This window comes from Pygoscelis adeliae, unplaced genomic scaffold (genome assembly GCF_000699105.1).
Source record: "Pygoscelis adeliae isolate BGI_AS28 unplaced genomic scaffold, ASM69910v1 Scaffold113, whole genome shotgun sequence".
In the NCBI taxonomy this organism is placed as follows: domain Eukaryota; kingdom Metazoa; phylum Chordata; class Aves; order Sphenisciformes; family Spheniscidae; genus Pygoscelis; species Pygoscelis adeliae.
In genome coordinates, this window is record NW_008825108.1 from 2,383,581 (window position 1) to 2,411,182 (window position 27,602).

Below are 27,602 nucleotides of genomic sequence, written 5' to 3' on the forward strand. Positions count from 1 at the left end.
ATAATAACTTTCTGAAGTGCTGCTGTAGCTTTTTGTTCATTCCCTGCACTTTCTTATGCATTGCTCCTTTTATCATGTCTATAAGTTATTGACCCGGTTGACCTAATACAACCACTTCAATGAGATATGTATTTTCCTTACAAAAGTAGCTTAATTTTTCCCTATAGGTATTATGTGGAAACAGTTAAAAATCGATTTTTTTAAACATCACTTTTTTGGTGTCTATATTAGAAAAAACAAGTTGAAAGAGCATCAGTGTTGACTTGGGAATTTTTTATAAAGATATTTTTGCCAGTGGTTGACTTTGGGTTTGAATCAACATTTTGACTTTGTAAGAAAGTTCGTTTCCCCACTGCTGTTTTTGCCTGTTTAGCAGATACCCTGCATAGCAATTATCTGATCTGTAACCTGGAAGGCTGTGTCACTGTTAAAACAGTACAACTGGTATTGCTGAGAAATGTTGTTACTTTGTATTAATTTTTCATTCCTGCAGAAGTTAAACTGGAGAGGGAGATAAGAGTCACAGCAGCACTTTTTTAGGAGGAAGAGAATAAAACCGGCACTGCATACCAGCATCAAAGTTAGTGGCGGCAACTGGTGATGCATATCCCAGGAGATACGGTTACATTTCTGGGAATTCATTTCCATTTTGTGATCTGTCAGTTCTTACCTCTTCTTGACGTAATTACAGAGGTTTAATAACAAGTGCTATTTAAATAATTAAAAAATAGAAATGTATGACAGTGCTTGATGCTGAGTTATTGAATAAAGATATGGAAAATATGATCCTAGATCTGGAATCTGTTATTGTTAGTTGGCAGTAGTTAAGCAGAAATACTTCAAAGCGTTTGTATTAGTGTTGGATTAATTTTGTGATTGGCTCCTGCATAATTTGGCATTTTGCAATAGTGAGGTTAAGAAAGGACTTTTGATTTCATATACCTGTTACCAAATGGATAGCTAGTTCTTCAGGTTTGAGTATTTCCTGATTTTTTTTTTCTCAAATATACGGGAAGTATATTTGAGAAAAGTAGGCTCTGCAAGGCAGGAAGTATGTTTGCCATTTTTTGCTTGTGTTGAGTCCTGTCGTGGCTCAAATTGTTGAATTTGTTAGGGAAGTGGAAATGTTATGGTCAGAAGGTGTAAGACTGATCTGTATTGATGTTTTAATTATTGTTCATTGCCTGCTTAGAAACAGACTATATATTAAGCTGTAGGTTCTCAATAACTTTATAGCCTTATGGTTTAGTACAATGAAATAACTTAATCCTTTTGTGACTTGTTGTTGGAATTGATCCATTTGACTTGATTTGAAATTCAGAAATAAATTCCACTGAGTCTGGATTATTGACTCCTGAGGCAGTAGTACTTTAAGTAAGAAAACGCTTAGTGGGGTTGAAATACAGTGTGAAGTCCTGCTTCCTTTCTCCCCTTGCCTCTTTGCCCACCAAAAGCTGACCTTATGAATACTTAGGAGCAGAGGCGATTCTGGTTTTATTAACGTTATGAAGCTGCCTCAGAGACCAGGAGTCATCATTCTGGCAACGTATAGAAACATAATGTGCCACTGAACTTGGAAGTTCTACGAAGGGTGGCCTAATATGAGGAGCTCATGGGAATCGGTCGTTCGACCCCGTTAGCCTTGTGTTTGCTTTTGTTCATCATCTAACCATTTTCTTCTTTCAGTTCTTACAAGTATGTATTTAAACGTGTCAGGATTCCTTGTGGCACACTGAAGAGCAGAGTGCTATTTGTATTAATGTGTATTATGGTGAAAAGACGTACGGGTATTCAGGGATTGTAGGCAGTCGTGAGGTTTTTTTACTTATACCTACTGTAGTTGTTTCTATGAATTGTATGTGTGCATGTATATACCCATTGCATATGATATCCTAGTGGCTGCTATGTTTTTTTGCGTCAGCTTTACTATGTTGCTTACAGGTTGTTTTTTTCAATTGGCAGGTATTTAATTAGTCAAGGAGCACATGTAGGAGCTGTAAATAGTGAAGGAGACACTCCATTAGATATTGCTGAAGAAGAGGCAATGGAAGAGCTGCTTCAGAATGAAGTAAACAGACAAGGTATTTTTGAATATGGAATTTGAATATGGTGGTTTTGTTTATTGGACACTAAATATAGTTTTGAAAACTTATGCTAAATTAGGAGTTTTAAAGTCACTCAATTTATTTTCTGAAGAGAATTGTCAATACAATATACAGTGCTCAAGCTGTCTTCTAGGCGTTTTTACTCAGCCCAGCCTCGTGTGAAGAAAGAGGTCAGAAGTATTGAACCCAGGTGTTGACTGGATTCCTGCGTTCACTTAACTCAATGGAATTTAGGTGGTATTCAGATACTGTGGATGGTATTCAGTGCATCTGGGGTATAGACTTCTATATCCCAGCTTTAGTCTATGTCTAAAGAGATTCCTGCCTTAGAGAGGAGAGAGATAAGCATTTTTAGGGTGACTCGGATGTTAGGTTTAGGATGAGGTGAATCCAGCCCTAGGGTAACTGTTTCTTTCCATTGACTACAAGAAAGCCTAGAATAAATAAAACAAGAGTAAACAACCATACTATATTCCATAAATCACCCTTTGTCTCTAGTTCTGATCTTTTGAATGCCTTTCTACAATGCCAAATGTCTGCAACTACTTCTTGGGATAAGGAGTCATAGATTGCACTTGTTTTAGGCCTGAGAACCAATCATGAACCTTTAAATTCCTCCCGGTTTTGTGTACTCTTCTGAGAGCACTATATAGGTGAGCATTCATGTGACAGTTAATGGATAGGTATCAAGTTTTGACAGTGTCGTTTAAAAATGTATACCCTAAATATATGCACCTTGCTCCTAGAAAATTGCTGGGGCAGTACTGGCAGTGGTGTCTTTGCAAGAGAAGATGGCCTTTGAAAAAGCGTATTGATTCGTTTTTCCCTGCTTTTTTTCCCCTCACACTGCTGTTTTCCATGTTCCAATCCTCAGGTGGGTTTTCCAGTGAAAGGTCTTTGGAAGTTTCTGGTTTTTCCATTCCACAGAGGAAAGAATATTCGGTTGTTGTTGTCTGCTATCCCAGAACTCCCAGTAGAAGAACTGGGGTGAAGTGGTCTGAGTTATATTACATATTGAAGGAAGATGACATTCAGAGTGAGATGGAACCTTTGTGGGGGGTGTGCAAGGGAACTGCATCCACATTACTTCTAGACCCCTGCCCACCTCTTAAAAGGCTTCTTCCTCCTTGAAAATGTTAATTTTTTTGTAGCGTTGAATTTATATCTCTAAGACAGATTTACATAATTTAGCAGTAAACTGTTAATTACTTCAGGCTTTGCCCTGATGTAATTTGTATGGTTAAACCCATTTAATGCTCAAAGCAAATGGTAAAAAGAAAGTGGATGAAGGGAAAGTTGATATGCAGAGAAATAAGATACCAACTGATATACAGCAGTAGACTGTAGATTTGACAAACGCTTTGATTCAATTATTTTGTAGTGTTAACTGAATTTTGATTAACAGTTCTTATCGTTAACAGACAAAGAACTTGAGGTTAGATAGCTGCGAATATTTTTTTTGTCTGTGCTACCATTTGTCTATTTTAATTGGTTTGGAAAAAATACAGTTGTTGTTCTCTTTTCTAACAGTACTGTCAATCTTTGCCAGAGAGTTGTTTCTGGAATGTGCCTCAGCCTAAACTCTTTAAGGTTGTTTTTGAAATGTTTGACTTTACTGATGTGCTATACTAATTGGCTGTAGTAGTTCTTTGTAAAATTGACATTATTTGGGAAAAGAACTCTTTTCCAAAATCTCTTATTTATATGTTACTGCTTTTTTTTAAAGAAAAATTATTATTTGTTATATGGGGTTTTTATGTACACTTATTTTTACAATGCAGAGATTCAACATTACATGCTAATTTTTATTCTTTTGCAAGTTTAACTATTTTGAACAGCCCAATTGTAAAATTAGTGTTGGCAACCTAAACTAAATGCCACAGTTCACTGTGAATTTCAGTGTGGTTTACGTATTTCATATTTAAAGCTTACAATAAACTATGGTACTGTCTTTATAAGTCTGAGAAGAATGTAGATGTTCCCACGCTACAGCTGTTAGCTTCTAAAGGGATAATTCAGGTTGTTCTAAAATACTACATTTCAGTTATTATGGAAAACCTATTTTCCAAGCATTCCTCTTACATTTTTATGTCAGTTGGCTTGCTGCCTAGCTAAAGGATTTTCAGAAGATTGGTCTTTCTCAGATGATTTGAAAAAAATATTGGTTGAATGAGGCACCATGTCAGGTGAGGAAAAAACTTGCTAGGGCGGTGCTTCGGAGTGGTTTGACCTCCCTCTGTGGAGAATAGGAACTGGATGCTGTCCTGAAGAGTGACCACACTCTGAACATCCCTGACAGCATTTCTGCCTTCCTGGTCTTAACAGGGCACTAAAGCCTATGGTTATATATGTGTATATATATAAATTCTCATTTTTTGTATATATATGTACACAAATACATATGAATGCATTTATATATATGTATTTTACCTAGCTTGTTTTGCTGTTAGACCACTTGGGAGTTTCCATTTCACAGAAGCGGGGAAGAAGGCATGCAGCATCCCTCCTTCTGAATTTGTGTCTGAAGGTGTAAGAACTAAGGGCTTTTACCTGCAGGGACGAAATCATAGGAAATGTTTAATGATTGTGTGTGAGAATGGAATAGAAAGAGTATGAATCTAGATGTGGACTTGTAGTGTATAACTTACTAAATCATGAGGCAGTTGTCTCAGCAATAAGGTTTTAATCATGTGCTTTTGATGGCATCTTTAACTTGCATATAAAGTTAATATTATATACAGAATGATTATTTAGCCATTATCATGATCTCTTGAAAAGTGCCTAATTGTGTGTATGTTGTGGCTAGAGAAGTAAATATCTCTAAAATAGGAACTTGATTGTTAATGTGGGATTAACACTAATGCATTGTGACAGTTTCATCTTTGACTATACATGTGGCTGAATGCAATTATCCCTCTAGCTTTAGCATCGCTCCTTGTATAAAATAAAGTAGTGCCGCAGTTTTGATAATGCAGGTTAATTGTAGGGTCTGTGGAAAGGTCAGCCCTGTCTCAGTGTTACTGGTAGTGGAAGATCAGCCAATTTATTTTGAAAATAAACAAACCTGGGTGCCAAAAAATTTTACCTCTGTGTAGGTAAAACATGCAGTGTGAAAATTAAGTAGACGTTTTCTGTAGCATTCTTGCCTTGCAACCTTTTCACGTGTATTTATTCCAACATTTGTTATAGTTTCATTTTTGTGTTGCTTAGTTAATGCTGTGAGTATGGCTTCCTACATATTGGCGTCAGCAGTCAGAGTCGTTTGGTGGCAAAAGATTGCCTGGAAAGATCAGTCAGGTTCATTGTGATTTCAGACATGTGTCAGTGATGACATTTGATGTTTGTTTCTGGTAGAAATCTGAGGAGAATCACCGTGTTAGCTCACCCTTTTTACTACTTCTGCAGACCTTCAGTCTTTATAGGAAAAGTTCGAACAGAGCCTTCCAGTTGTGCAGCTATTCAGCCTCCTACAGATCATCAATTGATATTTATGCCCAATTTTCACAGGTATCAAATTATATTTTAAGGACATGTCTAACTACAGGGCAAAAAACAGGAGCCTCTGGAGACACTAAATTCACAGAAGTAAATTACAGAATGGAACACAATTCAGTTCTATGTGATATTACAGGCTTAATACAAGGAAGGATCTGCAGTGTTTGCTCATCCTGTTTTAGCATTCAGACTCCAAAATCTGACCTGTCTGGAGAGGAGATGGTCAGTGACCCAAATTAATCTTCTTGTTTTACAAGTTCTGTTGTAAGGCGTGTTGGACATGAAAGAAGAGACCTTTTGTATTACTACTATCTAATATCTTTCTTTCTTCAGTTACTCTGATCTCTATATGTGACACTTCTAAATTGTGACCCTTGGTTCAGGCTGTGGGCCGCAGATCCCCAGACAAGGCCACCTTGTGTTCTGCTGAGAATACAGCGGGACCCTATTGATACAATGAACTATACAGTAGTTCTGAACTAATGGAGTAGCTACTCTATAAGTGAAGCCATAGCACTCTGATAGTAAGAAAAGCATTTTCCTACAAAGGGGAATTTCTTGTTTATTTCTTAATTTTTCTTCAAAGGCAAATTATTGGCTTAATTATTTTTTAAGCTTAAAACCTAGCTTAGTTTTATATTTTGTGAGAAGGTAAATTACATACACTGTCTAGTAAGGTGTAAAGATTTTTTGACACAGTTATGAACACTTCACAAATAGAAAAACTAGGTATTTTATGCAAATTATTCCACAGTAGCGCTGAACAACTATTCCCTTTGCATGCCACGTGTTTTAACTATTTCTTGTGTTACACAAAAAACTTCTCTTAGGACCTGTTTTGTTGTTTCTCCATATGGCTGATATCTTTATCATGGGCCAACCCCGTGTATATAGATGCCACTGCAATCCACAGAATTCTGTATCTTCATTTAAAATACTGTTATTCCCAGCTTCTTGATATGATCCCTTATGTTTCTACTCTGCAATGTTTCAACTTTTTGTAGTTGTGGAAGTTGTCTTTTCCCAGTAGTGTGAAGTTTTCATTTGCATTGGTGAAAGCTAGCAGAGTTGAGAGAGATGTTGCTTGGCTATCGCTTTAGTTCCAGCTAGCCCTGACCAGTTTTTAATGTTGCCTCTCCTCAGGTCTTGAGTAGGGTTAAGTGTTATGGTTTGAAGTGATTTTTTAGTTGTTCATCATCAGATGTCCTCTTAAAATTATTTTTAACTGCTTAAGCAGTTATTTTGAATTATAGGAAACATTCTCGGGAGGTGAGTTAGTGGGGAGAAGTGACGTGAGGTGAATCAGGAGTTCATGATCCAGCATGGTAGCTATTCAGTATTAGAGAGATTACTTCTCCTTTTCTGAGGAGAAGCAAATGTTCCTCATTCTTAATTGTAGGTAAATGTAACGAGACTTTCTCTGATGTGTTGCTTAACTCAGCTTTGTTTATGTGGATAAAATGCAAACTATTACATTTGTATATAAACATTCACTACATGAAGTAAAAAGTGGGTTGATCTTCCATGCAGTATCTAGGAAACATGCCTTTATATGGCTGAGGAGTCCTGAAACAATGATTCAGCATTTAAATTTATGCTGAATTTCATTAAATGCTCATTGAATGGCACACTGTTTTCAAACCTGTTTGGAACTGTTGAATAACACTTGTTGATCAGAAAAAATGAAAGCATTTAGCGATAAATTATTAATGATTTAGGAAGTTGTTAGACTGCCAGAAGTTAAGTGTGCTAGTGTTGTGAGCGAATACTCCAGCTGAAGTTGAGCTGGGAGGCAGCGCATTGCCATCTATGGGCCGTATGAAGAAAGTGTTCGAAATGTATGACGAGCATTTTCTTTTTCCCTGATATCTTAATAGAGTCTGGAAAACAAAAGCAAGGAGAAAGGTCCGTACAAGGTATAATAAAGGCTGTTTACATTCCATTTTCTCTAGTTAATAATGGGAATTGTAGTTAGCTTATCTCAGAGAGGGGCTTTTTTCTATGACACGAAGTTCAATTCCCATTTTCATGCCAGTTATTCATGTGGGGTGTTTTATTTAGATTGCCAAGATTCTCCTACTTTCTTCTGTTGAAATATGATCAGAAATTTACTGTCTTGTAAAATAACGTATTGATGCAGCCATTAGTCCTTTGCAGCCATTATGTCTTGTTTGGGCTTCAGAAATGCAATCGTCTGTGATAATGATAGAAGTCTATATTCAGTATTAGTTACTTTTTCTGCAAAAGCATTGCTATTTTGACATAATTCTTTGGGTCTTTAGGCATACCTGGAAAGTATGCTTAGACATGAACCGTTAGAAGCTCAAGATCAGGGTTTGGGAAGAACTTTTTCTCTGTTCTTCCTTTATACAAAAGTGCCTCAGAACGACCAGCCACACCCATGAACAGTTTTATACTGAGAGGAATTTACGTTGGATTCTTCAGGTGGAGGTTACTCATGCTGATAAGGATTCACAGTTAGACCTCAGGCATGCAAAAAGGGGATGGACATAAATGTGACTAACAGATGATATATAAACTATTTATTTGCATAGTAGTGTTTTGCAGGCAACACTGACATGTAAATGACTGTACTCTAGAGAATTATTTTCCCAGGATCTGCTGATCTGCACTGCTGTGTCATTCTGAAAGGCAAGCAGATGCGAAGGCTCGAGGAGGTTACAATTTGCAGTAGTTCATACATCAATATGTAGGAGCCTTCTGGAGGAATGAGAATAGGTGATTATCAATACGTTACTGATTCAAAGTTCCTGGTTTTCATTCTTCATATCTGTCAGAGTTATAAAGATTATTAGATATGTAAAATTTAATCTCTGTTCAGATTTATTTAGTCATGGGTTGTCTTGAGAGAGAGAGTTTTAGAAACTTCCGTGTATTTAATTTTTACCACAGCTTCTTTCAAACAAGTACATTTTAGCTTTTTCCACTGCTTAGTGCTTCAACAGTCTTTTGTGTCTTCCTGCATCTTGCAGATTTAGCCTCCAGATTAATGGGATTTCATCAGTTTCTGATAAAATGTAATTCTATTAATTTTTATTAAGTTGCCAAGACTGAAATGATTGTTTTAGTTGATTAAGTAGATGAGTCTAGGAATTCAGTCAGCTGCTTAAAATACTTAATGTATAACCTGCCTCAGTTATTTTATGATACTTAGTAAAGTTTTATCTTTTCAGCTGTACTTAGCATAATGTTTTACCAGATTTGCTTAGTGAACAGAATCTTTTCTCCAACTGATGTTTCTTTGTGGTTGTGTGGTGTTTTTTTTTTTTTTTAATTAAATGCTTTTTTTTTTTTTTACATATTTGTAGACATGGAATATCTGTTATGGTGTGAATTGACAGAAGAATAATAAAAAAGAAGTGAGCTCTGTTGTAGCACTGTCATATGCTTCTGCAAACCAAACAAATAACTTGTTGTGTTTCCAAAAGCATGTAATAGTTACATTCCTTCTTTCTGCATTTCAGGAAATTTAGATTTCGGCATGTCATTTTCAAGGCTTTTCTTGCTGTATAATTGGGGAGTTGCAGCATCTGTGAAATACTAATTCATACGTAATGTAATAGATATATCAGCCTGGTATCCACTGCCTTAAGAGTATTTCAGCAGTGCCCAATAAAATTGCTTTCAGTTTGCCAGGTTGTTGCTCTGGCTTTCTAGTTGCCAGTGGATTGGTAAGAGGTTGATGAATCTGTTTTATTATAATCAGTTTTATCATGTTTTACATAATAGAATGATGCATTGCACTACATATGATCATCTCTGTTATGTATGTCTTTTCATTTTGTGATATTAATAATTTCTTTAATGAAGGCCACTTCATCCCTTAGCTCAGTTTCTGCTGCATGTCTAAATGGGCAACAGTCAAGTTGGATTTAATTTGGTTTCCATATTCTGGGGATCCATTCACCCTGTAAACGATGAATAGCTCACAATTTCTTTGAAGATGTCACAGCCTGAAATTGCTGTTCATTATAAAGACTTTGAAAATTAATTAAAACTCATTAATTATGTAGAGTAGTTTTGAAAAGAGGTGTTCTAGCTTTGCATAGTCTTGTTTGCGGTCTGCTTTATATTGTTGTGCTTTGATTAGTTAGGAGAGTTATGTGATAGAAACATGTTTGCTGGAGAAAAACAGTTTGGGGACAGATGAAGCTTCAGCAAAGAATTAGATTTGAGTCAAGGGGCATCTATCTCAAGTGTTTTAAAAATCATCTTAACCTCTATTTTATAGGCTACAAGGATGACTGTTGAAGTTTGTGGTTTTATCTAGTAAATCAGTACCTCTTTCTAGATTTCACTTGTTTTTATGATGTCCAAGTTAACGCTTTACTCCACAAGAAATTAAAAATTCAGAAGAACAGTATATATTTCCCAAGTCCCGGCATACCAGTGTCTAAGATTAGACAAATCTAGACATAAAATAACTTTGCTGAAGGTTGGCCCACTCATTTTCTGTTGGAGGTCAACCCAGATGTAATTTGTGCTCTTGATGACCACAATTCCTAAATCCCTTTTCCTCACAAAGCTGTCACTGTTCAGTCAGCACAGATAGAGCAATGCTCATGCATAGTTCTCTTCAAGACCCCTTTCCTGCTATGTTCTTTAGATCACTCCATGTGATAGTAATTAAGAAATGCTTGCAAATACATGCTTTGCTTTGCTCATTCAGGGTCTGGGGTTTTTTTCCAATCTATTTAACCTGATGTGTGTACTTGTAAATGTTAAATTGTGTTCCTCCCTTTTCATCAGTGTATGATAATTTTTTGTGAGATGTACTATTAAAAGTTTCAGTGTTTTTGGTTTTTTTCACCTGAGATATGAAGGGAGATTTCCAAAGGCTTGGCTATTTGAGTATGAGGTTTCTGTTTCGCAGTGATAAAAGACAAACTGGTTTTAACGAGATATGCTTTAGAAAGTATAAAAAATATAGCTCTGTCTTTCTTGTAAGTATTCATCAATGTTGAGAAGCTAGGCAGTTCCTCTTCCCATAGATAGCTCCTTGTAAAAAAATTGTAGCTGTTTTCTACTTTCTACAGATACATCAAACCAGACTTATATTTTGGTGCTTAGAAAGTTAAAATATAATTTTTCTCATTTTTTAACAGGTTACTTCAGTGATTATTGCTGTGATGGTAGACATGCTTAAAATTGAAGAGCCAGTTTTAGTAGCTTTCTTGTTTGTTTTTTTTTCCCCCTTCTTTTGGAAAAAACTGCATTATGCATGCAGAGTGTCATGCAATAATGAATGTTTCCATAACCTCTTGGGGTTCATCTTCAAAAAGATATTCATATCTAACTATGAACATTATTCATATTGTTTAGCTGTTATTTTATTGTATCACATAAACATGGTGTAAGATTTGTTACATAATCAAATCGAAGTATTTGAACTAAAATATTTTGTGTCCTCTCTTCCACTCTCCCCCTCCCTATCTGAATTAGGTGTTGATATAGAGGCAGCTCGAAAAGAAGAAGAACGAATAATGCTAAGAGATGCAAGACAGTGGCTCAACAGCGGCCATATAAATGATGTCAGGCATGCAAAATCTGGTGGTACAGCACTTCATGTAGCTGCTGCTAAAGGCTATACAGAAGTCTTAAAGTAAGTGTGGTTTAAATGGAAATATTTCATATTTGATTGTCTTGTTGATGTAATGCTGCTTGGAATTGATAGGATTGGACAATTCTGACTTTTAGGGATTGTATCTTGGAAAATAACAATCTCTAGAACTATCTTTTCCTCAAAGTTCAATTTTATGTTTTCAAGCACTCAAATCATGATGCTGTTAGCTTTCTGTGTTAAGTCATTCAGAATGTGAACACAGTGTACATATTGAGCCTGAATACTTATTTAAAAGAAGAAAGTTGACAAAAAACTTGCCCTGTTTCTAAAGCCAACTGTGTAAACAAGCTTAATACCTTTTCTGAATTTGCTTCAGAAAACCCTGATGCTTCAACATGATGAAGAGAAATTACTCTGTTGGGAAAGAATAATTTTTATTTTAGAATGTGTGTCTGTAAGGGAATTATATCTATAACTGGTGTGTGTGTGTGTGTGTGTGTGTTAGCTCTCCCAGTTAGTGTCTTTTTTGTAGTCTAGTCCATGTACTTTTCCTAGGAGGGGAAAAATATATGTGCAGGCAATTTTCGAGATGGCTTCAAATCATCAAAAATGTGGGCTCTGTGTAGGATGCAAGACTGCAAGACTTTGCAGCTGAGCATGTGTGAAAGTTGACTCATTGCAGGATATTACTATAAGCATATTGGCTCTTGAGAAATGGAGATAATTATTTGAGAATATTTCATGGTTATGTGATTTTTAATAATTACAGACAGTGTTTCAGAGAGCTGATAGCCCTTTACACAAAACTGTTTGTCAGGTTAAGTGTCCATTGCCACTTTGACACTCACGTCAGAACCATGCTGAATTTGAGTGTTGAATGCAGGCTGAAAACCAGATCCTCTGTTTGAGGAGCTTTGCTCCCTCTCAGAGAGCAATTGAAGCACGTAAATACTAGATTGTTAGAACATCAAATGTTAATGACAGGAGGAGATGCAAGTTTCAAGCAACTAATATTAGACTTAACAGCTTGAAGCAACTAATATTAGAATAGGAGGTGGTTTTAATAATTTACTAGGTAAGAACACTGTATCTAAAAATTTTTGACATTTTACAGCTTTCCTTTCTTAAAAGGGCTTTTCTCTATTACTGCACATGTAGAGAAAAATATCTAACTGTATAGAAACAGTGGACTTTGAATGAAGAGGAATTGAATAAAGAAGAAAATGGAAAAGGCTATTTTTCTTGGATTTTCCTTAAAAATACATATACCTACTGAACAATGAAAAGGCAAATGTTTCTGTGAGGAAATAAAATTAATCAATTGTCAGTAGCCCAACTAAAATATGTATGATGAAAAAGGAGAAGGATATTATTGTAGAATAACTTTATGATTTTACGACAGTTTATTTGTCCCTGTCAGCAGTGTCAAGATCTAATTCTTTAAATTTCTTTAGGCTTTTAATACAGGCTCGCTACGATGTAAATATTAAAGATTATGATGGCTGGACACCACTTCATGCTGCTGCTCACTGGGGTAAAGAAGAAGCATGTCGCATTTTAGTGGAAAACCTATGTGATATGGAGGCTGTCAACAAAGTGGTAGGATTTTTATGTAATCCTTGTCAAGATACAAAGTTCTGGTCTCTAAAGTGACTTTAGAAGCCAGGGTAAGAAAAGTGATGATAAACTGCTGTTTACTGTACGTGGAGCTTTATATAATGCATGTTTTGTCAAAACAGCATGTTTGTGTTTCAAACTAAATTCTCTTGATTGTCTAAATTAATTTCTAGGCCGACTTTATGCTTAGTTCTATATTAAATGATACATGTAGTCTTTGACAGGGAAATTCAAAATAGAACGGGTTTATTGACATTTCAGAGGTACAAAATTAGTGACTTGATGGATTGCATACAGGCTTTCATTTGATCACTGAAGACAATGATGATGCCTTTGGGTAGTGTTTTAACTCTTAAATTGTGTTGGCATAGTAAAGAGTTATCACTGTATGCTGGTTTTGGTGCGCTGGAAGAAACTTGTAGGCATCTCTGGACTCCCGAGACGTAACTTGAATGCTTCCTAAGCTATATTTTCTCAACTTTTACACAAAGGCCTGCATAGCTTGCTGGCTTTGCAAGATCTTGCTCCCAACATATATAAATATTTTCATGATTCACATAGGCATCACAAGGATCCAAACCTTTTCATTCAACTGTGTAAGTGCTGAAGCTCTCTTTCTTCTCTTTGCACTGTGTTTTACAGATAGATTCTGATCTGCTTCCAATTTCTGTCAATACTGTATATGTAAATTACTTGCCCAACTTTTAAAATTGATTCTTCACTGAATTTTTTCATAAACTTTTAAAAATAAATTAGGGAAATATGCAGATGCAGATCATGAATTAGCAAGCATTTACTCTGTATAAGGGCAAAACTACTGCTTAACATGTTTAGTCTTTGTTGACTTTTTCTTCTTTAGAAATCAAGGTTGCTTATAATAAAACCAATGAAACCTGGCATTAAATTTCAAATAGCTTCAACTCTGTCTCTGTATGCTTATAGAACTTCTAAATATCAGCTGTATAACTGTATTTTGTATCAGACAATCAAAAGCTGGTGCAATTAATTGAAGCCAGTTTATCAAGTTATCTGTTAGACGTTTTACTGGGGTTGTGAGAATGTGGAGGGTGGTGTTCCAGAGAGCACTCTCATGAAAGTATGCTCCACTCAACTGGGGCAAGAATAAGAATAAAGGAGGTAGAGAGAGATATAAGCTGTTTCATTTGGTTTATGGGCTTGTCTGTGCAAGCTGGGAAAGTTTTGCCTGTTGTGTTCTTAAGTAAGCCAGTAAGCATTTTTGCTTTTGGAGATATGAAGATTGAAAACTCCTCTGGATTTGGTTTCAGTTGTAGGTGCTTAACATCTCAGAGAACTCAGCTATTATTTTTTAGGCACTTGAGTTCAGGTATTAATTTTTATGGATTGGGTTTAGAGATAACCTTCCAACTACGACGGCTTTTTTGCAAAGTAACTTTTTGTGGTCAAGGTAGGTCTAACTCATACGTTCTGGAAATAAACTGACTTAATAGCTGCCTAAAAGTAGAAGGCTGGATTAAAAACTGTAATCATAATGCAAATATAAACTTGAGATAATTTCGTTGTTTAGTTTCTGGGTTAGTGCTGTGTTATACTAAATGGAATAGTTCACATGTCAGAGGCCCTCATGCTGTTTTGGGTAGTGCTTGTTGAAAGGTGCATGTGCTTCTGCTGTATGGTCAGAAGTTTTATGGATGTGAAAATCAGTGGTTTGAAGGTCCATCCTTTCTAACCAGTTAAGATAGCCTTCACAGTGTAATTAGGAATATGTTTGCCCTTAGTTAATGTTTTGAGAAACTGAAATAAGCAGAGACAAATATGTACACCTTTAATTATCTTTATAAGCTGCTGTGACCACTTTTAAATGACAGCTCTGTCTTTATTGCTGGTTATTGTACAGAAGCACTTACTTGACTGATCTTGTCATGATTCTCCCAACACTTCAGTATATCCACCCAGCATTTTGGTGCAGCTGCATTTATACCAATGGATCTAGGACTTTGCCTAGATTCCAGCCTTCTTGTATTTGAATGCAAACTTCCAAATACAAAACGTTGTCTTGCAGTATCAAAGTAAGTCAGGCTTTCTTTGTGAAACTATGTGAGCTTCAGCCCTTCTCGTCTTCAGGTAGAGATGAAGAGGAGGAATTTTTGAGATCTTTACCAATTCAGACCTTAAAGATAGAATCTTATGTCCTGTGGGCATATGGTCTAGTCGAGAATTGCAGTGACTATGTAGATGTAAGATACAGCAAGCTGAAGAAATTCCAGCTGACAGCATTACTCTGTGTTAATGATTCACATTATGATCTGTTTATTCAAGTACATGTCCCATGGAAATCATACACTAAGGGAGGATAAGAACAAATGGTTGTAGCAGATCTCTTCTAAAATGGAATGTAAGATGTGAAATACAGTTTTACTGTAAAAATGTGAAAGTGTGACTATTTAAATTTAGTATAGCTTGCTTAAATAATTTAAACTTTAAAAAACCAAGCTGTATATGGTAGCCTAAGATGGACAGGATACTGAACTGCTCAGTATCCATCCATACGACTGCCGTTGGAATAGCTGTTCGGGACTAGTATTGTGAGAATCATATTCTTTCAATCTATTTTATTTTCCTTGATAGCTTTTTCCTTCAAAGGACAGCAAAATTTTATTGAGGTCATGTTTTTATCTCTTAAAAAACGTGTTTACTCATCAGGTGTAGATGTTTCTGTTTCAATTACCTAGAAAAAGTAATATTGCAAAATTGTTTTCAACTACTGACAGACTAACAGTTTGTAATAGAGCTTGGCTTATACTTTCTTATTTCTCTCTTTGAATGTGCTCCTTACCTGCATCATCATGAGATAAGGCATCGTAATCCGTTATACTTGAATTCTGCTGTACAATTATGGTGTTTTACTTCTTCCCCTTCTCCAGGGGCAGACAGCGTTTGATGTGGCAGATGAAGATATTCTAGGATATTTAGAAGAATTACAAAAGAAGCAGAATCTGGTAGGCCTTTTGCATATAAGCATATATATATATATATGTTATACTTCATTATACATATGATTATGGTACACAGCTCAGAGGAGCATATAGATTAAAAACAAAGGTTTGATTTGGGGCTTGAATTCAGGTAATGCCACAGTCATCTCAAAAGTTACTTCATGCCCTTACTTGGTCAATTATGGTGACCAAAAAGCCTTGGAAGAAAGAAGGTGCTCTTCTACTTGCGTTCTCCAGCAGGTTTTTTGTGATCTGAAGCATCAACAATGAACAACTTACTTGGAATAACAGTTTCTGAGATTTTAGAATTTTGAGCTTTGACACTTCGAAAGCTTATGCACGTTCTAGTGTTTGTAGTAGTTACAAATGGAGGGAAATCTTCTCTAATTTTGTCACACTGATAACCATTCTGTCAATTTAACTGCATCATGTTGTATGTTTTGAAGCTTCATAGTGAAAAACGGGAAAAGAAATCTCCCCTAATTGAATCCACAGCCAACATGGATAATAACCAGACACAGAAAACATTCAAAAAGTAAGTAAACTAGGAAAAATAACAAGCTCTTAGTAAAAAAAGATAACTTTAAAAGCTGTCACAAAGTCCTACTTGACAGACTTTAGTAAATTTTTTGGAACTTAGTAAGTATTTTTCTTTTCAAACTCAGTAAAGAGACATTGATTATGGAGCAAGAAAAGAATGCATCTAGTATAGAGTCTCTGGAGCAAGAAAAAGCAGATGAGGAAGAAGAGGGAAAGAAGGATGAATCCAGTTGTTCTAGTGAAGAGGAAGAGGACGATGACTCAGAATCTGAAGCAGAGACAGGTACATTATTTGGAGTATTGTCTGTCTTTAAGTTTTTGGTTTATGAATTTACTTATTTAATGCCATTATTTAATATACAGAGTTAAGTATCTTAAGTTTCACTTATTCTTCTGCATTCCACTAAGCTTCCAATCATTTTAAAGCAGGTTTATATATTTCTAAAGTCAAGGCATAACAGAGATATCAAAAAGATGTTTTTACTGGTGGCTATTTAGATTAAAGCTATTAAACTACTTATTTGGTTGGCTATTTAGCAATTGATACTTTTAATCAAATAGTTGGAATAATCTAAGCCTTAAGTAGCATGTCAGAAAACACTGAAGAAGTTAGAAGATCAAATCAGAAATGAAGTGTTTGCTTGTGGAACTGGTATAGAGATTGGAACAGCAGAAGTGCAAACATTCTCATTTGTTCTTGCCATCCTGAAGTAAATACCAATTAATCTGGCAATCTTAACTCAGGTACTCATAAAGTAACGGTGCATATATTTACTATTCAGCGTGTATTGAAATAAACTTTTAAAGGTGCTATTTTAATGTTAACAGTTACTTCATATACAATTTCATTTCAAGAGGAATGTCCTTTGAAAAGTTTGGAATTGTATGCAAAGAAACACATTATTCTGTACTTCTCTCTCCAATGGAATTTAGCTTTTTTTTTTCCTTGAACAATTATCGGAGTCTTAAAGCAAGTAGTGATGTAAGAACAGCATAGCATCTTTTTCTTTCAAATCAGAAAACAAATGTCAGACAATCAGTGTTTAAAGATGTATGTTCAATCCTAATAAAGAATTTTAGAATTACAGTGCAGCAATACAATACATAGATGCAGATGTCATTAGAAATATCTTGTTAATATTCTATACTTACACTTTTAAAATAAGTAACCCTTTTTGGTGAGCTGTCAGTTCTCATTTTAAAACATTCTTTCCAATTTCTTCACCTGAAAAGGTAAGGCTAAGGAGGGATTTTAGAGCTAACCAATGTATCATAAATTTTTAACATAGGCAGAAGTAAAAATAAGTTGTGAAACCAAACTATTATGTTTTAATTATTTTTGTATTTTGAAATAAACCAGCATTTCAGTGTTAAGCTGGAAAAAATGTCTGTCAAACTTTGTAATCAGTCTTTCAACTTAGTATACTTGCATCCCTTATTTACAGAGATTGAGCTTTGGTAAACTCAAAACACTTGTAATATATAACATGTAGTAATTTCCCAGTCACTGAACTAACTGTAATGTCTCCTGAACTTTGTGACTCTGGTAACTGTGTTCTCTTCGTTACCAGTAGATAGTTTGTGCCAGGAAAATTTGACTGTGACACAAGAATTAATTTATGTAAACTTTGGGGTTTTTAATATCAACAAGGTTTTATCATACTTTATTTGGCAAGCTAAACTTTAAGCTTTTCCCTGTAGAGCTGCATCTCTAAATTCCAAGTTTGTACTTTCTCTTTTTTCCCATTATTCAGCTTAAGGTAGTTTTCTAGCGAAAAATCTGAAGATTATAAGAAGCATTCTGGTTGTAAAATATTTTAACAGTGTTCAGTATTCTGAAGTACTGGAAACTGTGATTTCTAATCTATTGGGATGTTGGAAATGTTTTCCTAAAACTTACATTCTGTTTCATTGATTATGTGAGAACACAGTTTAAAAATAAATGCATTTCTGTCTGTAAGTCCAAGAAGGGAAATACGAATATGAAGCTATCATCTCCTGGAGGACAGGGAAACAAGCTGAAAAATAAAATTTTCAGCAGTTCAGGTTTTCTGTATATTTTAAAGCTGTATTACTCATTCGCAAATTTACAGCAGAGCTGCCTGTGCATCATCTCAAAACGTACTGTCATTCTGCATTGCCCTGTTGAACTTTTTATCATCATGACCTAGAAGTTTACCACCATTTATTTTCACTTGTGTTTAAAATGAACTTTCCATTAAGTGCACAGTTAGTCATGTAAGCTGATTTTTTATATTTTTATTTGTTTACTGCATAATTAATTATTCAAAACATCTGTTCAACTATGTCCATAACTAAAACAAGTGTGTAACAGCAATACCATTAATTATATGATTTCCAATCATAGATTGGTACTTTGCTGAATTTGACTGTTAGATATGAGAACGCTGTATGAAAACATTGCATACTTTCTCAATTAACTGCTCCTATGCTGTATGGGTGGTGTAGACATAAAGGTATGTTTACAGTAGGGCCAAAACCAATGGGGGTTGAACCCGTGTTGCTCCATACTGCACAGATAGGATGTAGCATCCTACTCCAAAGAATATGCAATTTGAATAGGTGAAACAGAAGTGAGGTGTAACATTATGAAGCTCAAGCAAGTGCAGTGGCAACAGCTGTTGTATCACAACCATGACATTTTCTGTATGCTTGTGTGAGAAGGGTTAAGGTACACAGGCGAAGGACAGAGGAACAAATATGGGCAGAAAGGACAAAGCAGAAGAGGATGGAGTAGGTGGACAGTGAAACTTAGGTAGGAAAAACAAGGGACAAAGAAGGAATGAAGCAAAATGAAAGTCAGAGCTCTGGAAGGCAAGTCCCTGCCTCAGCTCATTCTACTGAGTGGAATCCCTGGCTGGATTCTCAGTGCAGTTGATTATTTCTTTGTACTCAACATACACGGTTATCCAAGAATAAATGTTTTACTTTGATTTAGCATGTTCTGTAGTTCAAATTAACTATTACATGCCAACATACCTCCTGCTGTTAAATTTTTACGGCCATTAGCCATCTACTAAAATACAGTCTGTCTGGGGAGGCTGTGGAATCTCTGTCTCTAGAGGTTTTCAAGATCTGACTCATCAAAGCCCTGAGCAACCTGGTCTGTATGCAATACTGACCCTGCTTTGAGCTGGAGGCTGAATTAGGTGACCTACTGAGGTCACTTTCGGCCTGAATGATTCTGTGGTTCTGTCTCTGCATCTCTGAGTGTTTAACACTTGCTGAGTGACAAAGAAAAATGTTGTATGCATGAGCGTTATGGAAAAAAGATGGACCTAAGATACACATTTGGGAGTGAGGGGGCAAACACTGAGGCATTTTATTATAAATAATAAAATGCTGTTGGGAAAGTTGACTGTCAAATCTGTTCAAACGAAATTCAACTCTGTGTTGTAGAAGTGAAGAAATTGTGAATGGAAAATGAAAATGAAAATGTTGTAAATATTTTGGCGATAAGACCAAAACCTTGGCAGCTGTAACTAATAATGCAAATACCACAAGTACACAATCAGCATCGGTAGCTATGACAGCGCCTTCAGTAGCCGGTGGCCAAGGGGCACCTACATCACCTGTTAAGAAGGTAAAATAAAATACCTTTCTCATGATTTTAGATTTCTGTTGTTCTGTGTAAGCATACGGTTTTTGATTCTTGTATAAGAACTGGATTGGGTTATCCAGTGAATTGATGAAAATATGCACAGATTCCTAAAATATTTTGTGTTTTTCTGCAGAAGCTGTTTCAATTTTTTTAAATTTTGAATGGTTTTGATTCTAAACAGGGATCTAAAATACAGAACTATGACATAGCTGAACATAAGACCCTTTTAAAAAAGCAAAAGTCTGTTGCACAGTGACTGGAGTTCTTGTTTTTCTGAAACTAAACTTCATCTTTTGAAAGCCTTTTCTATGCCAAACTCCTCCAAAATTTTTAGAAACTACAGTTCTAGTGTCTCTCTCTGTGCCTATATTTGTGATGCACTAAAGACAAGGGAGGCAGGCGTGACTAAGGTACTTTCAGGAGTCCTTAGAAGCATTCAGCTAGTGCTTAGGCACAGAAGTTGAAAATGATACCTGAAACAAGAAGTAGAAAGTGCTGTAGGTCCCAACCCTGATTTCAGTATGGTTAGGACCTCATGGATAAGCTAGAGAATTGGGACACATGATTTATTCAATGCACAGCTCAAAAACACACCTAGCAAAGCCCTATTGCATGCAGGAAGCTTTTTACAGCTGTGGAAAAATAATTGGAATAAATTTTAGTTTTGCTTGTCAAAGGGAAGATATGTATCCCTGAGGCAAAAAATTATAGTAGATAATAATGCATAGTCAGAAGGTGGTATACAAGTCAAACTTTCAGAATATCTAAGCAAACTGGATAGTAAGCCAGTAAGGCTTCCTTTGTCAATCATTACAACTTTTCTATAAACGTCATAATCAAAGCGTAACACTCTACTGGTGCTTCTGCAAAGCGTGTTCAGGAGAAATGGTAGCCACGATATACTGAAGCCACAGTAGGGAGAGTAGACGTACTGCTGGGCGAATAGTATGTATTGTATTTAGCTCACAGGAGCTTACTGGAGTTACACTTTCATATTCGCAATAGAACCTAATGATGAGTCATCTTACAAAGCACACTTTAATGTAACAGATGCAGGGAATGTGTTATCCAACTGCATCATATTATGTGATACTGTACAACAGGGTTGGGCCAACCTTCCTGATCCCAAGAGCTACTTTACAAAAATCATTGTGACTGATGTCCACAAGATCTATCTCAAAAAAACATGAGAGTGAAAGGGGAATTGTGGGCATGGCTCACCGGCAGGAATGACTACTGTTTCCCCTCGCTGAGCGTTGTGGCTGGGCTGTCTAGCTGTCTGCTAGATTCCAGGGTGATCTTCCGACGTTAATCTTAACGGTTCCTGCTGGCTCAGTAAGGAATTACGATTCTGTCACGGGAGCTGCATTTGCATTGCTCAGGAGCTGCACAGAACTCAAGAGCCACATGTTTAAGTTCTCCACATAAACCATAGCAAATGCGTGAGGGAGGGAAGACAGTGTGAGTAATTGCTGGTTTGCTAACTGTGCCTAACTGGAATGAATACAAATATATAGTGTGAATTTTACTGCAAGGAAATAGGCCTACTTCATATGGTTTATTTTTTTTAAATCACTTCAGCAGTGCAAGCATTTGTGACAATTGGGCAGGGTTTAACTGATGTGCTCTCCACCCAGTTTTCTTACTGCACTTAATTACCTTTGCACGCTGGAGATTCTAAGATACTCATTTTTCTTGTAATTGTCTGAACTTCATCTTGAAGTCAAAAGTTTCCTAGCTTGTCCTTTCCAGTCAATTTATTTATATCATGCAAAAGCCTTCTAAGCTATATGACCTTCAGCAATAGGATGTTACCAAATTGTTGCTAGCCAGGGTGTGGCTTGATCTTCCAGAGCTGAATGATCAAACGGGCATGATTTTTTGGTACGTGATTAAATGATGATGTATGGAGGGAGGAAACTTTTTAATAAAAACAGGAAATAAGTATGATTTTAAGCTGAATGATAACCTTTTATAAATCATTAATACACTGGCATTTAGTTCTAATTTTATTATGTGGTAATTAATGGCTTATCTTTTGGTCTTAAAGGTAAAAGGTGCAGGTTAAAAGTAAACGGTAGTTATCTTTCTAATACTGTATATGAAAAATTCAGGGCCTTCTGTAGCTACAAAATAAATGCACATTTATATCAAGACTGATCATCGTGTAACAGCATGTACGTGTGATCTAGAGAAGCAGTTGCAGCTCGTATCAATGAACAAAAAGGCTTTAAACTGGTTTTACTAATGAAAGTAAAACACCACTGTATGTGTGATCTTGCACCTACTCTTGCACCTGCCTTTTCAGGTTTGCACCATCTGTGCTACTGCAGCTGCTCTTCTGCTTTTACACCGTAGATGGCCAAACCGTATGTTGCTCACATGTGGTGCAGATGCAGTGTACTAAGCTTGAATTTAGGTTTTCTTCAGTCTATATGGCATTCAGTAATGCTGCTTTCTGTCTGAGGGTACTGAAGTAAGGCAAGTTTGGGAATGAAGATACGGGTTTGATAGCTAAGCTAGCATGGGATGTGATTAAGGCATATGGATGAAATATGATAAGAAGATAAGAGGTATGTTGGTGTGAATCTCCCAGTATTCTCAGCCATAGGAGGATTTAGGCCATGGACCTTGTTAGGTCAACAGACTTTGCTGTCCTCTTCTATGCAAACTGTAATTCTGTCTCTAAATTAGCTAAACATGCTGTGTTGTGTTTAATAAGAATCTGTTACTAAGGTTTTAAGTCTCTTACTGCTTTTTGGTATTTTGTGCTGTAATGAAGAGCTACATAACATAAACGTAGGAACAAACCATGTGGTTTTAAAACAACCTTTTTTTTTTGTTTGTTTTCCATTCTTTCAATCTTCATCTTTGTCTTGTCTTAATTGGCTTTAGTATGATTTCATTCCTCCTATCATGCCTGTCGTGGAGTCAGTAGATCCTGCATCATGGAGGCAGGGCTTGCGCAAAACTGGCATTGTTCTTGTGCCCAATAAGGGTGAAAAATCTATGGTGAGGTTCTGGTGTGCACAGGTTGCAAAATAACATATTTAATCAAAATGTTGATACTGGATTTGCATGTTTCTAAGTTTGCATCTCATGATCACAGTGTGTGTTACAAAGTGTGGGTTTTTCTAAGCTAACTTTTAGAGGAGTAGTATACCTTGACCAGTCTTACATTTCTTATCTCATTAACTAATTTAAGAGAAGAGTGTGTAGGTTGTCTCTCACCACAACTGCCCTACGAATTCAACACTTCTATGATTATTAAAAACAGTTGTGTTTTCAAATCTCCACAAGGAGCATGAATTACCACAGACAGTATAAATTAATAATGTGAATTCATTTACATATATTTTATAGTTTCCAACATCTACAACCAAGGTTTCTCCCAAAGAAGAAGAGAGGAAAGATGAATCTCCTGCTTCGTGGAGGTTAGGTCTTAGAAAAACTGGTAGTTATGGTGCGCTTGCAGAGATTACTGCTTCCAAAGAAGCTCAGAAAGAAAAGGACTCTGCAGGAGTTATGCGTTCTGCTTCAAGTCCTAGACTTTCCTCTTCATTGGACAACAAAGAAAAGGTAACAGTTTTCAGTGTGAAACAACATTTTGAGGAACTGATCTACCTTGCTTAGTATAGGTGTTTATGATGTATTGTAGAAGTAAGACTGTACTACACATCTGTTCTTTACCAAAATTCCAAAAAGTTAAATTATGCAGTTTCTGTGTAGTCTCTTTAAAAGTGTAGTATGCACCTTCATTGTCTGGTGACCTCGTACATAGGTCTGGGGCTTTTCCCTTTTTGGGACTTGCAATGCTAGTAGTAGTTTTTACAGTTAAGGGTGTTCAGAGGTTTGATAGTTTCAGCATCACTTGGAGAGTGATGTTGAAAGAATCTTACAAAAAAGGAGTCTCTTTCTGTATTCCATAGTCATTTTTTATTTACAAAAATTTAGTTCTATAATTAAACATGGATACACTGTACAAAGTGAAGGACTACTTTGGAACAGGTAACTGAACAGCATAGAACTTGTGGTTCTGTTTCAAGTACAAATGTTTAAATGTTTTCAGGATTAAGAATAATACTATACTATGTAAAAATACTAAAACAGTTGCTTTCAGTAATCAGTGTTGGAACTGCAGCAAAGCAGAAAAAAGAGAAATCAAGTCATTTGCATCACTAGAATGAAAACATAAACAGTTTCCTTTTCCTATTGTAGTCCTTATGATATTTAACTAAAGCTTTAAACTCATTTGTATAATTGGGTTACAATAAGTACAGCTGAAGTGGTCATAATGATGATTTTCCAGCCAATAGCAGTATAATCAATAAGAGTAACACTTAATAAAAAATACATGTCTTTCAGGAGAAAGATGGAAAAGGAACTCGACTTGCATATGTTGCACCTACAATACCAAGACGACTGGCCAGTACCTCTGACATTGATGAAAAAGAAAACAGGTGACACTGAAGTTATAATATCTGTTAAATATAAAATTACTTGATTTTAGAGTGGCTGACAAACGTAGAGATTTTAAGACAATGCTAATTTATAGCATTATCCTGCTGTATAGATTATGCTAGTCCATAGGGTAATCCAGTTCTGAAAGTTTTTGATCTTGTAAATGATAATGACCCTTTTTAAAATCCAGATTATTATATGGCAAGAGCAGAACTGGGCAATGAGTGTTGTCTTCTTGGGGGAGAAAATAAATAAAATCCAAAATATGGAGTCGTAAACTTTAAGCTACTGAAGGGTGCTAAAAGCATTTCACTGCTTTGAGCCATGGAGTGCTGCTACTGGGCTCCGTTATTACTTTTGATGATAATAAAATGCTGTGTTTCTTACAGTTTTTGCTTAAAACCATATCATGCAGCAGCAATGATTTACAAAAATCATAGTTAAGTTACAAAAGCAATTCTTCTATTTTTCTTGTTTAAATGTTGACTTTTTGTCTTCTTTTGGAGATTTTTACTTTCTTTGCTGATAGTTCTTCTGTAGCTTTCAGTATAAAAGAAACAAAAAGTTTAGGTGCGTAGGCTTGTTACCCATTAGGATTTGGAGTAGTTTCATGGCATGTTTACATTGTCAGAACCTTCCCATTTTTCACTTCTCTTCTTTACTGAAGTTCTACTCCGACATTTTCTTGAGTTAATATAGAATGCGTAGTACAAAACTTAGAAGTCTCCCTAATGTCTGGTTTCTGTTTGAGCGTATCTAGATAGCTGAATGTTGGATGACCTGAACTGAAAATCCTCTCATTGCTCAAAATGTGCTATTGTAATCATTGTCTGTAAGACTGATAAATTTCCTTAGGTCTGAAGAGGAGCTTCTTTGTTGCTACTCTTGAGAATGGTTCATTTCAGTGCAAACGCAAGATAAATACTGGCTTTTCTTATGCTTGCAGAATGCTGTTGCCTAAGTTTAGTCTCTGGGTGACAAGTTCTGTTTCGAAACAGGGATATTCCAGCTCTCGTGCTCCCCTAAAGTTCAGCTTAGTTTATTAACATCTCTCATGTTACTTGGCCAGATTTTTTTAATCTGTATTTCTATAACAGGACAGTTTGGAGTTTCTGTTTGTGCTTATCATTCTCTGGAGTACTATATTCTTTGAGGCTGAGTTTGTCAGTTTTGGTTTGTTTATAAGAGAGATTATTATTATTTCAATTTTTATTCTTTTGAGATCTTCCCAAAAACTCTGACCAAACAATTGAGCTGAGAACTTTCTGTATTCCTTGGTGTACCAGAGACAAAGCCTGCTTTTAGGCCAGCCTATTTAGGCACCAATACTTTGCCTAGTGTATGATGTGGCAGACAACCCATGTTACTTACTTAAAGCCATAGGAGACTTTTGACATTTAGTCTGACCTTCTTTACAAGTAGAATTCAACCATCTGCCTTACAGGTACCTTAATAAATTATTAAGGTTTCTGGCCTTTGTCCCAGATCTTTGTCCTTGTTGCTTAGCTTAATGCTGGGTTCTTGTTCTACCTGCTTCTCTAGCTTATCGATGATGTGGTGTAATCCGGCTGACATCCTACCGTGAGTAATGGAAAGGACTTCCAAGATGAATCCCAGCTGGGCTTTTAGATTAACAAATCTCAGATATCCAGCCTCAGTCGAGTAGTCAAGGCTACAGCCAAAGTGCTGAAGTCTATAGTGTCTCGGCAAAGTGAAACCTTCAGGAATTGTGAAAAATTTGTCATGCAGCAGGACCTTTCTGTGGTAGATGATAAGTCAGAATTTGCGTTACTCTTTGGTGGTAAGAAATAACACTGCATTGGCCTGTGTTTGATCATTTTCTAAAGTTGTTCCTGACCGCAGAAGTGCTAGCATAAATTTTTGTGCAAAAAGAAGTACATTCTGAAGGCCAAAGGTATCTGAACGTAAAATACATCTTTACAAGGTTTTGTTTTATTTGCCCTCGCCCACCTGGTTGCCTTTTATGTATAGTTTTGTGAAAGACTTTTTTTTTCTTCCTTCTATCTGAACTTCAAATCTTGAGCTGACGTTTTTATTAGAAATTCAGTTTTTTGCATCTCAGTATCAGTTTTCAGGGTGGTTTTTCTAAGTAGATTTTTGCAAGGTTATTTCTTGCTGCTATAAACTGCAACAACAGGCTGGAAATTCCTTATGACTAAAGTAATGTCAGCTAGTGATACATGACAGGCCACTCAGGAATGGCTACTGCAGGCCTGTTTACACTAGTCTTCAGTATCCTGAGTTCTAAAGGCTAGTGAGCTTTTGAACCTCTTCTTATAACATCCAAGAATGAAAAAAAACATGAAATCATTGTCTAAAAACCTGAGTACTTTTCCCTTTATTGTACTGGATGGTCTCGGGAGCAAACAGAAAAGCCTCTTGTTCCTTTTTTTGAGAAAAACAGAGCCAGCAATGGACACAGATAAAAGCTGATGATTGATTTCATGTTGATTAAATCCTCTTTAGCAGTTTTTCTTTTGATGCTACTTTTCTATTACATTTCTAACAGTGTTAGTATGAATGTAGTATTTTTCCACAGGAGCTTCAAAATGATTGTCCATAAAGGTCATTTTATTCCTGTTCTGCATGGTTATGTTTATTTTAAGTGTGTTATGCAGGGTTTTAATCTTGAATTTGAAACTCCTTTTCAGCTCACATCAAGAACAACCTTCTTTAATATGAGTTTGCTAAAAGAAAATCTTTTTTACAGAGACTCGTCTGCTAGCTCAATACGTGGTGGCAGTTCCTATACCAGGAGAAAATGGGAGGAAGATGTCAAGAAAAACAGTTTGAATGAAGGTCCTACATCATTAAACACAAGTTATCAAAGAAGGTGTGGGAAATTCTATGATTTTCTCTTACCTTTTTTTTATCAAAATAAGCTTACAAATTAAAAGAAACAATTTCATAGAATCATAGAATCATTAAGGTTGGAAGAGACCTCTAAGATCATTGAGTCCAACTGTCAACCCAACACCACCATGCCCACTAAACCATGTCCCTAAGCGCCTCATCTACCCGTCTTTTAAATACTTCCAGGGATGGTGACTCAACCACTTCCCTGGGCAGCCTGGTCCAATGTTTAACCACTCTTTCAGTAAAGAAATTTTGCCTCACATCCAATCTAAATCTCTCCTGGCGCAACTTGAGGCCATTTCCTCTCATCCTTTCGCCAGTTACTT

General features: G+C 36.1%; 1 protein-coding gene across 1 annotated transcript in view; it reads left to right on the forward strand.

The window, feature by feature from the left end:
• Window positions 1–27,602, forward strand: part of PPP1R12A (protein phosphatase 1, regulatory subunit 12A) — a 76,638-nt gene that overhangs the window by 15,119 nt on the left and 33,917 nt on the right. Inside the window, exons 2-11 of the mRNA XM_009327523.1 lie at window positions 1,963–2,081; window positions 11,064–11,223; window positions 12,639–12,783; window positions 15,705–15,779; window positions 16,223–16,311; window positions 16,442–16,597; window positions 19,791–19,920; window positions 23,302–23,517; window positions 24,304–24,398; window positions 27,131–27,253. Of these exons, the coding sequence (XP_009325798.1) occupies window positions 1,963–2,081; window positions 11,064–11,223; window positions 12,639–12,783; window positions 15,705–15,779; window positions 16,223–16,311; window positions 16,442–16,597; window positions 19,791–19,920; window positions 23,302–23,517; window positions 24,304–24,398; window positions 27,131–27,253 (1,308 nt within the window). The remainder of the gene's footprint in view (window positions 1–1,962; window positions 2,082–11,063; window positions 11,224–12,638; window positions 12,784–15,704; window positions 15,780–16,222; window positions 16,312–16,441; window positions 16,598–19,790; window positions 19,921–23,301; window positions 23,518–24,303; window positions 24,399–27,130; window positions 27,254–27,602) is intronic.